Here is a 13,622-nt window from a genome sequence, read left to right as displayed (position 1 = left end):
ACAGTTTCTCAAGGCTTTCTTTCAATGTACATTTTATTTTTAATGTCACACAGCAGTAGTAAGTGTGTATTATGTTTTAGAAGTTTTCAGAAGAAATTGATGTTGAAACTTTCTACGACAGCCCCTGTCATCCATTAGTGATGAGAACTCCAGGATGAGTCTGGTTCCCTCACATCTTTGGTTTTCATCACATCTTAGTGTTTTCAAGGAAAACTGCACAACTTATGTATAATTTGTGTATTCATCTCCATTTAATTAAAGGTCTCTGCCTTTTCAACATGGGAGAAAGAGCTGCACAAGATCGTTTTTGATCCTCGTTACTTGCTGCTCAACCCAAAAGAAAGGAAACAGGTAAAAAAGTTAAATTCACTTCCATACAGACACAGCTACTACAGGTTTATCTGAATCCTCAGTCTTTGTTCCTGCAAACCTTTCAGACTAATTAGTGCTGCAAGGCATTTTTGTCATGATTAGGGTTTGCCTGGAAATGAAAGAAACCAGCAAGGGAAAATGTTGATAGTTGCTTTATTTCCTGTGGTTGGCAGGTCTCATATTTTGACACAGTGGAAGTTGTATGTCACAGAACACTGCTGAAACCTGAATGAAATAGTGAGAGTCATCAGTGTCTTGTCAAAGTATTGGCATAATAAGTTATCTAGCTATTTTCTTTTAAAAAAGTGTTCGGGGGGAAATCTAAAGTGCATTTTTATTGTTCAGCAAGTTCTCACTTCAGCAGCTTTTCTTCAAGTGAATGTAGGGAAATTGAAAGCTTCAAGAACATGGGAAGTGTCTGAAACATGGGACCCAGGAAAATGTTAACTGGAATGTGTAAGGAGCTTCTTCCCAGGTCTCAGATGGTGTGTTAGGTACAGCACCCTGCATGTGCAGCAGCTTGGATCAATTCCAGTCTGAAATGCAAAGTGTCTCTAAGATTTCTGCCTCCTGTGTGTTGATTCTGTGGTGAGAGGAAAGGAAACAAGAGAGAAGGAAGGAAGTGGGATTTTCCCTCCCTTATCCCTAGAGCCTCTGTGTGTCACTTGTGTGTTTGCTGTGGGTGACTGGTGTTTCTGTAGGTGTTTGATCAGTATGTGAAAACCCGAGCAGAGGAAGAGCGCAAGGAGAAGAAAAATAAAATAATGCAGGCCAAGGAGGATTTCAAGAAAATGATGGAAGAAGCAAAGATTAATCCAAGGTAGGAGTTTCTTTGTGGTTCATGTGCATAAGCTCTACTAGGATGCAGCGTGTTGGGTGCTATTGGGCTGATTAATCTTTTCAAAATGGGCAAAGAGGAGAAAAATCATGAGATGTTGTTGAAATCTTCCTTTGCTTGCTTGTATTCACCTAATCCATAAAGAAATAGAACTTGTGATTTACATATTTCAAGTTGAAGAAATCCCCAGCATGCTCCCTGGATTGTGAGAAAGGCCTTGGATCCACCACAAGTTTCTTTAATAACCCTGTTTCTTTTTCATAAGTCTTTGAGAAGTACTAGGGAGGTTTCTTGGGTTTGGAGGGGGGCTGAAGGGATGTTTTCCTTGTTACAAACTATGTCACTGATGATGTGATAAAGTGTTCTGGTTGCTTTAATAGAGCACTGATTACATCCCCCTCTCATTCAGACCTCTGGCAGCAGTAAGAGTGAGGGGGTGACAGTGAATGTACATTCAGGATTTCACTGCTGGCATTATTTGTTTCACAGCTTCTGCACACAGAGGTCATGAGATTCATGCTTATGTCACCAGATAAGCTCCAAACCGTCCTCTTTCAGCAACTCTTGGCTCATCTGGCATTAATTCTTTCCCAGTGAAATAACAGCTCATTTGTTTCACTCAGCTCAGTTTTTTTCAGTGACTCATTTTGGAAATTTGGTGACGGTGCTGTGGTAACTTTTGAATTGCTTCAGAGCTGACTGATAACTCAGTAGTAGGCTGGAAGGCTGGAGGCATGGAAATGCCTTAAGAAACAGTTATGTTAGCTTTAATATCCTCAGCTTTCAGCATATCTTCACTATGTTGTGTTGATTCTTTACCTGAGTATGGGCTGGGGTGGGAAGGAGAATTCCAGCTGAAGTACTGTCTTGTTTAATCTTATCCTTTGTCTTCTGGTTTCAGTGTTTGTCTAAAGATATTGCTGTACTTCTGTGAGTGCCAGACTGGTTTTTTATCATCTATCTCAGTCCAACATGCTCAAGAGTTTGTGTTCCACTTCACTTGAGCAGCTCTTGTTCTTCAATCTAGCTGTACATTCACTTTCTAATCCTTTTGAATAAGCTACCAAATTCTCTTCTTGTTTCAATTTACCCTACAGCAACAGTAGGCTGGATTTTCCAAGTCTAATTATTTCCATGCTGTGATGAAAACATTCGTATGATTATAAGTGTCTCACGTATTCTTGGGGCCAGATTTGCATCAGAGCTTGGAAAAAGCACAGTAGTGATTTTTTTCCGAGGTAAGTGGCAGTAATGTACCTACTGCACAGGTTGGAATCTGGCCCTGGAGGTGAGAGAACGGTCAGGGAAACGCTGTGGGATGAGGGGTTGAAAGCCCAGTGTTGCTGCCTCTGCCCAGAGTGTTTGAAGGGGTTTCAGCCCTGTGTGGTTTTAGCTCAGGCTCTGCAATGTGCACTGCAGGGGGAAGAGCTGGTGCAGCCAGTGTTCTGTGGGGACTCCTCTCAAAGGCTGGCTTTCTTGGTGACCTCTTAGCATGGTTTGGCTGCAACGAATGCACCCGAGATTTTCGGTTTCACAGCTGTGAAATGCCTGGACAGACTGGTGGCTGAACTGCTAACCCACAGAAAAGAAGAGTTTTGTAGACAACTGAGATTTTTTTTCGTTTCTTCTCCTTGGTTGTGCTGTAGTCTCTCTCCACACCTGCCCCTTCTGCAGGTGGCTGTATCTGAACAAACCAACCCACCCTTGTAAGTCTGACAAACACCTCTTGTGCGAGTGCTGACTCTTTTTATAGAGTTCATTGGTCGAGCAGCTCCATAGTGAGACCATAGGATTTGCCTTTTGGGTTTTTGTCAGTTGTGCTCTGGCATGTCTTGCAGCAGAGGAAATGCCTCCCTGCTGAACCTGCCTCACAGCCCAGACAGCTCTGCCAAATGAGTTCACTTGCCATTTTGTTGCAGAACTACTTTTAGTGAATTTGCAGCCAAGCATGCTAAAGACTCGAGGTTCAAGGCAATTGAAAAGATGAAAGATCGAGAGGCCTTGTTTAATGAGTTTATCACAGCGGCAAGAAAGAAGGAGAAGGAAGACTCGAAGACCAGGGGAGAGAAGGTAAGGGGACTCTTGAGTTCCAGCAGTGTGAGTGCTGTGAGTGAGATGGGACAGAGCCAGTGCTTGGCTCCCCTGAGCCTTCCCCCAGACACAGGCCTGCACTTTCCTAGAGCTCCTACAGGCAGACACTTCAGGAGTGTCCCCCTGGTCTTTCTGAGCAATTTCAAGTTTGCAGTTTACTGACTTTTAGAATATTTAGAACTGAGTTGTGTTTACTTGTGAAGCTGAGTTTGCTTCAACAACACTGGTTTCTTTAATTTGCCCAAGCAGTAACATCATCTTCTTAACTGAAGTAATGCTTGATTTTAATTTTTTTTATTAACTTCTTTTATCCTGGTGCATGAAAAAGCAAAGGAGTCCTACCCTGTTTGGCTGGAACCCCAGAGCTGGTCATTGTCTCTGTTCCCTCACTGGGGCAGGCAGGACTTGCAATTCCCTGAGCATAGTCTCTTCAAGTTTCAAACAGTTCCCTCTCCATCTCAAAGCAGGCACTTAGGAAGGGACTTTTTAAGCTTTGAATAAGTAGATCTTCTGTGTAAACTGCTGCTTATTAGATTTAAAGGTCAGCTTTAGAGATTACTGAGCTCCCAGTGTCACGTGCCTGCTGTGCCAGTGGTGGGGAGCAGCTCTCCCCCTGGGCAGGGACTTCAAACGGGGTCACCAAAACCTGGGGCCACCTCCTGCCATGTCCCTGTGTGTGTGTGAGTGGGAAGGTCACCTCTGAAGGCCAATCATTTTGGACATGTGGAGGTCTGCTATCTCCATTACACAGTGTGAAGTTATTGCAGGTTTCCCTACCTGGAATGCTTGCAGGAGAGAGAAATGCTGGGGGACAGGTCAGATTTGGGGACAGCTTCATTCTTTGAGAAGCTTTGCATATTTTTAAAGTCTGGGTGATCTGATAAAATTTCTGTACTTGATTTTCTCAAACGTTGCCTTATCACTGCTGTTTTCCATAAATGATTGTGCTTTCAGAGGGGAACTGATGTAGTTCGAGACTAGATTTTACATACTGCAGTTTGATTGTGAATATGGAATTTTAAAGCATTTTTGCAGCTTAATAGTGCAGTTGAAGACTTTAAAGAATGAATACTAGTTTTGTTGTTGCATGATTGTTCTAAAGTTGAAAAGTTAAAAGAAGAGATTGTATTTGTTTGCTTTAAATAATGTGTTTTTTTTCTCCAAAAGCCTTTTGTAACCATTTTATGTATTCTGTTTTATAACAAGTGGATAGACTTTACAGTTATGTGCTGTGCGGCCTGTCAATCAGTTCAGTCTGACAGCTGTCAATCACTGACACGCAAATATTATGGGATTCCCTAGTGAGGAAAGCATTGGTATCTCTGTGTGGTGACTTTAGCCTCCCGCAGTTCCGGTACTTTACATTTTTTTAGTTTTTTTCCTTGTGAAGTGATGAGACTTGTACCTGCAATGTGTTAACTGCCAAAAAAAAAAAAGACTTCTAAATACACCTGAAATGTTTTCAGCCTTATTTTCCTTTGATTTTGAAAGTGTTTAAAACATAAAAGAAAATTTAAGGCATTTAACCTGAAGCTTTCTCAGTCTGTCCAAAATCTGCTTAGGGAGAATCAACTTTACAGAAATCTTTAACGTAAGGGTTTTAGATTATATATATGATGTTTGATTTTGCTTTATGGGGTTATGGGGATGGGGATGGAGCAGCCAGTTTCTCCAATGGCCAGTTTTATTCCTGTGCCTGATTTCAGTGAGTGAATCCCATTTTCAGTGAGTGAATCCCATTTTCAGTGAGTGAATCCCATTTTCAGTGAATGAATCCCATTTTCAGTGAGTGAATCCCATTTTCAGTGAGTACATTCCATGCCATCCCATGCTTCTCGGATGGCAGAGAGGGGGTTAGGGAGGTCAGGGTGCCCGGTGCTCCTTGTGCCCTGTGCCCAGGGTGGGCTGTGTGAGCTGGGCAGGTGGCACAGCCTGCCTGGCTCTGGGGCTGTGCCCCGTGCTGGTGCTGTCCCCAGGCCAGAGCAGCCGTGACACTCCCCGTGCTCAGGTGAGTCCCTGTGTGCAGGTACACAGAGCTCTGTCCACAGCTGGCATCTGGAAGTGCTACTCCTTGGTGGGGTGCTTCAGACTCAATTATTCGAGACATTTTCATCCTCTTTGTAAAGTCTAAAATGAGCTGGCAGCGCCTGTGCTGTGTGCAGGGCACCCGAGTGGAGTGAAGCTGCCTCAGAGCCCCGAGGCCTGCAGTGCCATTGCTTTCCTGGGGAGGGAATTGGCTGTGCCCTCCTGTCCTGGCAGTCGGGAGCTGGCACGGCTGCAGCTGGTGCCACTGGCAGTGGGCAGGAGCTCCAGAGGGATTCAGGGACTGAGGGGGCTGTTGGTGCCACTGCCAGCTCCCACATCTTCTGCAGCCCGTGCTGGTGGCCTCAGTGAAGCTTTGTGTGGCACCTCATCCTCTGCAGTACACACACGGGTGATTTGTGCCAGAATTTGGGGACACCCTTACCTTAGAGACTTCTGTAGCAACAGCTGGGAACTGTTTGGTTTCTAAAAAATATTTCAAATGCCATGGCTTAGAAAGCTTCATATTTTGAAACTGCATGCATGTTTTATGATGTCTTGAAACAACATTCTTAATTTACAATGAATACAGTTTGCTTAGCATTTTGTTGAGCTCCTTTAAGATAAAGCAGTAGTGCTGTAGCTGTAGCACAACATCCCACTGGCACTAAAGGGCTGGTTTCTGATCTCTGCTTTACTGTCTTAGTCTCCTTTGGTATAGTAAAGAAAGCCTATAGAGCCTTTTATGTTTATATGTTAATATTTTGAAGAACTAAAAGTATTGGTGGGCAGGGTTGCAGAATGTTGGTGCTGATCTCCATTCCGTTCTTGCATTCTGTAACTAAGCACGTTCTGGAGGATGAGGATGTGCCAGGTCTCTGGCAAGCTGGAGCTGCTCTGTCCATCTGCTCCCTTCCCTGAGGAGCCTCAGTGTTCTGCAGCTAAACTGCTTCTCCTGGCCTCCCTGTTTTAAGGGGTGGGGAGGGGAGATACGTAGCAAGTAACAGCAGTCCTCCTCCTGGATTTGGGTTTTTAATCTGTGTGCCATGAAGCCGTGTGGAGGCAGAGCCCTTTGCCCTGGGGCAGCCAGCCCCCAGGAAGGTTTGTGAGCTAAAGGGCAGCAGGAGCTGGGAGAGCATCGTCCCCAGAAACCAAGCTGTCTGGTAAAGGCACAGTAGTTGCCCTTACAGCTGCTGGTTCTGGGACTTTGGATGAAAACATGGTGCCAGTTGTATTGAAATAAAACCTGCTATGATCCATCCTCTGCCAGCCCTCGCAACGGCTGCTGCTACGGACAGAAACATGACATGCCATTTCCAGCTGACAGAGTAGACTAAAGCATTTTCTTTCAGCTTTTATGTAAATGTGCATGTCCATCCTAAATATAATTTACTTAATTACCATATGTGGATAATTCTTTATTTGGTTAGATCCATTTAAGACATCAGTCTGTGTTGGCAGATCCAAGCATTTACCTCTGCTAATTGTACACCTGAGGGATGAATCCTTAAGCACCTGATTCCTCTAGAACCTTGTTTCAAGCTGCATGGCTTCTGGAGTACTGACAGGCAAAATGCTGTCATGCAGCATCAGTAACTTGTTAATTTGATATAAATAAAAGCTAAAAAACAAGCTTAAATTGGAGTAAAATAATAAAGAGTGTATTGGTGGATCATTCTTTATAATAGAGTTCATCTTAGATGTAGCAGATCATCTAAATGTATCTGCTTTGGCAAAATTGTCTCAAGGAACAGTGCATTTGGGCTGCAGTTATGACTAAATTCAGAGTTTTGGTGATTGCTCTAAGTTGCAATGGTATGTAATGTTAATGTGATGCCTCTGATGAAGGTAAGTTGACTCCTTTTGTCATAAGAGCAAGCTGTGGAATATTAAAGTGTATTTCTCAAGTGTTGTCTTTCTGTTTCTGTCTGTATAACAGATCAAAATGGACTTCTTTGAGCTGCTGGCAAACCACCACCTGGATAGTCAGTCTCGCTGGAGCAAAGTGAAGGACAAAGTGGAGACTGACCCACGGTACAAGGCGGTGGACAGCTCCTCACAGAGGGAGGACCTGTTCAAGCAGTACATCGAGAAAATAGCCAAGGTGGGCAGGGAGCCCTGGCAGCGTGGCTGTGTGCGTGCTGTGGGCAGACTGACCTTGCCAGAGTTACTGTGGGAGTACCCCAGAATGGCAGCTGGGAACAGCTTTGGAAGTTCTGTCTCTGGTGGGATGTTTCTGGGATCTGTGTGCGTGCACACATGATATCTGAGAGAACTTGTGCCTCAAAGATTCCTGTGAAATCACTGGTGGTAAAAACGGCTGTAAAACCGCAGCAGATACAGACACCACATTGATCACTTCCTCCTAGGATGGGCTGCATTTCCTTTGCTGTGATTTTCCCTGTCAGCTGAGCTCCCTTCAGGGATGTGTGCTCATACCCAGTTCCTTTAGTGCTGCTTCTTTCTTAATCCAATATTCCTACCTTTCTCTTCGAGGCAGTTAGTGGTTGGGAATGTAAAGCTGGGCCAACAAACAGTGATCCCTTTGGCCTCCCTTACTCAGAGTCTGTCACTGGACACAGCTCCTGGCAATAGTTGATCTCTGACAAAATTTGTCTCTCACCCATGTAAGCCCTGAAATGCTTCAGGGCTCTTGAAGCAAAATTTTGTAATCCCTTGGAAGTCTTTTGTTCTGAGCTGCCTTTAGTTTGACAGCCCTGCCATTCTCTTTGTAACGAGAAGCGATGCTTTTGCTGAGAAGAGTTTGTTGTTGGATTGCAGAATTTGGATTCTGAGAAGGAGAAGGAGCTGGAGCGGCAGGCGCGCATCGAGGCGAGCCTGCGGGAGCGCGAGCGGGAGGTGCAGAAAGCGCGCTCCGAGCAGACCAAGGAGATCGACCGCGAGCGCGAGCAGCACAAGCGGGAGGAGGCCATCCAGAACTTCAAAGCACTGCTCTCAGACATGGTGAGGCTCCTCTGCACGGCCTTCAGCTGCTGGGTGCTCCCTGTCAAAGCCTTCTGGCACTTGGAGCTCAGCAAAGAGGTGAAATCCCACTAAGAGTTTGGCCTTGCTTGGAAGGGGGCTGTGCGTTTAGGGCTCTCATGCAGAGGGTGCTCTCCGGGCTGGAAACAGGCTCTGGAAACACTGGTGTCTCTGGAAATAACCATCTCTGAGGCTGCCTTTCCAAGCACTCTGGTGAACACAGAGCAGGAAGGAGAGGAGGGTGCTTGGATTTTCTGGTTTTGAGAATGCTCAGCGGGTCAGTGGGACATCTCCCTCTGCTCCAGACCAGTGCAGGGGGATTCCTTCTGCTGCTGCCTGTTCTGTGTTTGTGTTCTAGGAAAAGACTGTTTGCTACAGTCTTTTCCTAAAAGCTGAGGGTTTCTCTTTTATTTCAACCTTAACTTCAAACAAGATAAAAAATAACTGTCAGTGAAGTGTGGAAAAGCTGTTTAAAAAGGAATCTTCTTTGGCCCAGGTGCGTTCTTCAGACGTGTCCTGGTCCGACACCAGGAGGACTCTGCGCAAAGATCACCGCTGGGAGTCGGGCTCCCTGCTCGAGAGGGAGGAGAAGGAGAAGCTCTTCAATGAGCACATCGAGGCACTTACCAAAAAGAAGAGGGAACATTTCAGGCAGCTTCTGGATGAAACTTCAGCGGTGAGAGCGGTTGAGGTTCAAGTTGACAATCTTGGCAGCCCACCGGGATTTCCCTTTCTCTGTCCCACAGTCTGATTGGTTTGGTTTTCTTGCCAGGGCCTTTTTGCTTCATTGCTCTCTTTTCTCCTTCATAACAAAATTTGTGCCTTATGTTTCCTTACCTGTTTATCTGGAGTTTTACTTTGATTGAACATCAGTTAATTTGCATGTAAACTTCGAATCTGTGATCTTTTCACCTTCTTTTTATTTCTTCAGTACTGAGTTATTTGATACTCTTCACTCTCTGGCTCCTTCAGATATGCAGGGTGTTTGCCTTCATGGCCATCAGTGTGGTCTTACCCAGTTCATCTGTTCTGATGTTCTGCTGAACCTGAACTTTTACTCTGCTCATGCTGTGGAATGCATCCCTGATTCTGTGCACTGGGGTTTTAGTGAGGCTTCCTCTTTTTTAGTTCTGTGCCAACTTCAGGCAGCTTTCATTTAACCTGGAGGTTTTTAACCTAATTTTTAATGCATTAGTTATTTTAATTTAGAGGCAAGTTTTTTGCAGGTAATTTTTAATACAATATACATAATTGTACTAGAAAAATACTTTGGAAAGTAAGTAATATTTGGAGGACCTTGATCTGAAAATGCCATCTCAGAATACGAAAGAAGAGTCACTATGTAAAATCAACTTGTTTCAAAAATAGAACTGTAACAGTATAAGTAATGAGAACCCAGCACTTCACAGCAAGTTCTTCAGTGGACTTGGGGTATATTTAAAGGCTTCAGAAGTTAGTAGTGTTTGCATTCCTTATTATTAGAGTCTAATTTACTTTTAATTTAACTCTTTTTGCTTCTTTTGAAAGATAACCTTAACATCAACATGGAAGGAAGTGAAAAAAATCATTAAAGAAGATCCAAGGTGCATTAAGTTCTCTTCGAGCGACAGGGTGAGTGGTTTGCTTTGCTCTTGCCAGCCTCCAGCCTGGTGCAGGGTACAGGAGTGACTTGGGGCTGCTGCAGTGGGTTCAGCTCTGTGTGGACACAGGTGTTAGTAGTTAAATACGATTTTTAAAAAAGTTAAAATGTAGAAGGTAAGGAAAAGTATAATTGACATGTAATTACTGCTGGTGTTGAGTTGCAGGAGGTACTGGAGCTGCACGCAGTGACTGGTGTTTCTTTCCTCTTTCAGAAAAAGCAGAGGGAGTTTGAGGAGTACATCCGAGACAAATACATCACTGCCAAAGCCGACTTCCGGACGCTGCTCAAAGAGACCAAATTCATCACTTACAGGTGGGCCTGCCGTGCTGGGCAGGCCGTGGCTCTTGTGCTGCTCTGCCATGCAAACAGCAGCAAACTGATGGCTGCTTTTTCCCGGCTGCTGTCTGTTACTGAAATCTTTAATGGTGCTTAATTACCAGAGCACAAGCGTAGGCAAGGAGCCTGTGTTTTCTGTGCCCGGAGCGCTGCTAGGCGCCCAGTCCCAAGCTGATGTGACATCCTTGTTGCTCAGAAGAGGGCCCAGTCCCTGCACCCTGGCCTGGCTGTGGCTCCCTGTGCTTCCTTGGGCTGGGGCGGCTTCCCCGGGGCTCCCTGCCCGCCCCACGCTGCAGCGTGTCCTCTCGCTTGCTTTCAGATCCAAAAAGCTGATCCAGGAGTCCGACCAGCACCTGAAGGACGTGGAGAAGATCCTGCAGAACGACAAGCGGTACCTGGTGCTGGACTGCGTGCCCGAGGAGCGGCGCAAGCTCATCGTGTCCTACGTGGATGACCTGGACCGGCGCGGGCCGCCGCCGCCGCCCACCGCCTCCGAGCCCACGCGGAGAACCACCAAATAGGCACGGCTGTCCGGTGAGCCCCAACGCTTGCATGAGCCATCTGTCAGGTTACACACATCCATTGCCGTGAACATGCTCAGACATCTGAGGGGCAGAGGCAGAAGCAGCCTTAGTGAACGTAAAATGATCTCTGGGGGGAAAACCGACAGCAAAAACTCACGTTAAGGGTATTTATGAGTTAATTGGAGTATGAGTGACAAACCCCACGGCGTGGGCTGTCTGGTGGGTCTCGGGGTGGTGTGTGTGAGGGGTGGTGTCTGGTCCCCGGGGCTTTCCTCTCAGCAGTGTCCCCGAGGGTGCCGGCGTTGTGGGCTGAGCGTGTCCTGCGTGTGCCACCAGCTGCCCCCTGTGCCTGCGTGCCGGGCTCCAGGAGCCGACACGCTCTGCTAGCTTACACTGACAGCCCACTCTGGCAACACCACTCCCAGCTCTCTGCTTCCACCCCTGGGCATGGAACTCAATCTGTTAGAGCCAGGCTTAGAGCTGAGTGGAGAACAGGGACTTGGAGACCAAACCAGGTTCATTCACAGGCTGCTCTGTTCCTGCCCCCAGCCATCGATTTGCAGCAGTCAGGTTGCTCTCCCAAGTGAAGTTCTGTCTAATGAGTTTTGCTCGAAGCTGGAAATCCCAGAGGTGACCGAGCAGGCCAGGACGGTTGTATAAACACATTTTTATTTACAATAAAGTGATCTTTACATACTTCTGGGTTAGACTGTGCATACCCCTCTGGGCAATTCTTGTAAACTATACTCCTGTTTTGAATGTTAAACTTGTGTTTCTAAAGTTTAATTTTGAAATGTTGGGATTGTTCAGCTTATGTATTTGAACTACAATAAACCAACCCTTTTTATATATGGATTGTACAGGCCTAATCCCGATTTCTGTTGGATTTTGTTGGACTTGTGAATTTATGAGTAAAGCAAATGACTGAAGTGATACTGCCTACATTCTTGGCTGTGCTGGGCAGAACAGGGCCTGTGGCACTGAGCAGTGTGGGGTCAGCATGTGGGCCGGGGGTGAGCAGAATGATTTTCCAGTTTAGCTCTTTTGTCTGTTGCTCAGACATGAGCTGGCAGTGCTTGCAGAGCCAGTTTCTTCCTGCTGGTTGTGTTTACATGTCTCTTGCTCTTAGAGGAGCAGAGGCAGAAGTCCCTTCTTCCCTCATCCTGACAAGTGAATTCTTGTCAGCAGTTGGTGGTGGTGGCCAGGGCCAGGACTTGCAGGCAGCAAGAGAGAGGGGTTGTTTGACAAAGGCTGGGACAGTCTGGGGACACGTGTGGCAGCAGAATGTGGAGCTGGAGCTGTGGTGCTCCTAGTGAGGGTGTACACCCAAAGTCGGGGGAGTGTCCCTCCCCTCTTGGTGTCTGCCCCTTCCACTGGTGTGAGGGTACCCAAAACATCTGAAACCAGTGTCAGTCAAAGGCTGTGCTGGGACTGGAGTGGAGTAATTGCAGCTGACTAACACCAGAAGTGTGAGAGCCTGTGGGACACGTGGCTCCCACCTGGAAAGTAAAATCACAGCTGGCAGGGAGGCTTGCAGAGCTGGGGGAGCCCTGGCTGGGCTGTGGGACAGTCTCCCCAAATGACAGCCAGGTCAGCTCATTCCAGGGCTCAGCTGCCAGGACAGAGCCCCCTGACTCCCCAGCACAGGGTGGGCACAGGGGGACCCTGCTGCCCTCCCCACACCTGATGTGGCCCATCTGCCCCTGCCAGCCAGCACGGTGCCCTCGTGTGTGCCATGGTCGTGTCTGGGGCACAGGAGGTGCCCAGAGCAGGATGCTGTGCTGGGGGTCCTGTCCCTGTGCCCACTCCCTGGCTCTGCCAGCATCTGGATTTCCTCTTGTTCAGCACAGCCCAGTGGGAAGCCGTGTGTTTGTTATGGCTGGTTTAAAATGTCATGAACTTGTTCATTAAATAAGATGGCTATTAATTTTAATTGATCTGCTTTATGGAGACCAGATGTTCATAAAAATTTATTTGCTTATTCTGTGGATAAAAGGATCATGCCCATGTGCAGGGCTCCTGGCTGGGCGTGCTGCTGCTGGACCATGGAGCTGGTCCCCCCTGGCAGCCCCTTAGGCAGAGTCCCCAGTTTCCCCAGAGGCAGGGGGACAGCCTGTGGAATCCTCATCCAGTGACACTGGGTTTAAGGGATGCTGACATCTTCCCTAGCACCATTCCTAGGGCAGCCCAGGAGGTCCCCTGACCTGCCCTGCCCTCTGTGGCCAAGCACTCACAGCAGGGCAGAGCTTAAATCCAAGCAAGCTTAAGAAAGGGAAAGAAACTCTGCTGTTGAAAAAAGCTGAACTAAGTTCTGCCTCGTGGAGCAGCCAGATCCAGCAACCCAGCAAGTGCTGTACACGACGGAGCAGAGCCAGGGCTGGGTTCCTCCTGTTTCAGTTGATTAAAGTCCTGAAGGTAAAGGAGTGTCCGAGGAACATGTCCCTGACTGCACAGTCCGTGCCCTGCAGCTGCTAATTAAGGGCTGCTGTTTGAATTCATCAGCAGGAGCAGCCCAGAATTGGGGCAGGGACTGGGGAGGGGCTGGCAGCTCCTTCCAGGGCTGTACCTCCTGTGCACTGGGGACCTGCAAGTGCTGCCACGTTCCGCAGTGCCCCGCTGTCCCGCACCCTCGGGGGGACCCAGAATCCTCGGGGGCTTGGGGGTCCTCTGGTCACCCCCTGAGCCCAGCCCTGGCCCCCTCAGCCCCGGAGCCCGGGGCTGCTGCAGAGCCGCGTCCCCGGCGCGCGGGAGGCACAACAGGCACCACACAGACACGTTTGGGACAACTTTACTTCTGACACCGCAGCGCAGGCTT

At 47.4% G+C, this 13,622-nt stretch overlaps 1 protein-coding gene across 7 annotated transcripts in view; it reads left to right on the top strand.

Moving 5' to 3' along the window:
* TCERG1 (transcription elongation regulator 1) overlaps positions 1-11,662 on the top strand; it is a 29,555-nt gene extending 17,893 nt beyond the window's left edge. For 5 of the 7 annotated variants that reach the window (XM_041397506.1, XM_041397503.1, XM_041397508.1 and 2 more), the window contains 9 exons: positions 262-351; positions 1,074-1,192; positions 3,130-3,280; positions 7,263-7,427; positions 8,105-8,287; positions 8,802-8,981; positions 9,833-9,916; positions 10,159-10,259; positions 10,603-11,662. In XM_041397506.1, coding sequence (XP_041253440.1) covers positions 262-351; positions 1,074-1,192; positions 3,130-3,280; positions 7,263-7,427; positions 8,105-8,287; positions 8,802-8,981; positions 9,833-9,916; positions 10,159-10,259; positions 10,603-10,804 — 1,275 coding nt within the window. In that variant the 3' untranslated portion in view covers positions 10,805-11,662. The remainder of the gene's footprint in view (positions 1-261; positions 352-1,073; positions 1,193-3,129; positions 3,281-7,262; positions 7,428-8,104; positions 8,288-8,801; positions 8,982-9,832; positions 9,917-10,158; positions 10,260-10,602) is intronic. The other 2 variants (XM_041397505.1, XM_041397504.1) reach the window with 2 other exon arrangements.
* Positions 11,663-13,622: the final 1,960 nt, after the last annotated feature.

The sequence above is a fragment of the Onychostruthus taczanowskii genome, unplaced genomic scaffold, assembly GCF_017590055.1.
Source record: "Onychostruthus taczanowskii isolate IOZ18803 unplaced genomic scaffold, ASM1759005v1 scaffold14, whole genome shotgun sequence".
Lineage (NCBI taxonomy): Eukaryota > Metazoa > Chordata > Aves > Passeriformes > Passeridae > Onychostruthus > Onychostruthus taczanowskii.
The sequence above is the reverse complement of the archived record's forward strand: the minus strand, read 5'-3'. Positions and strand labels throughout refer to the sequence as shown.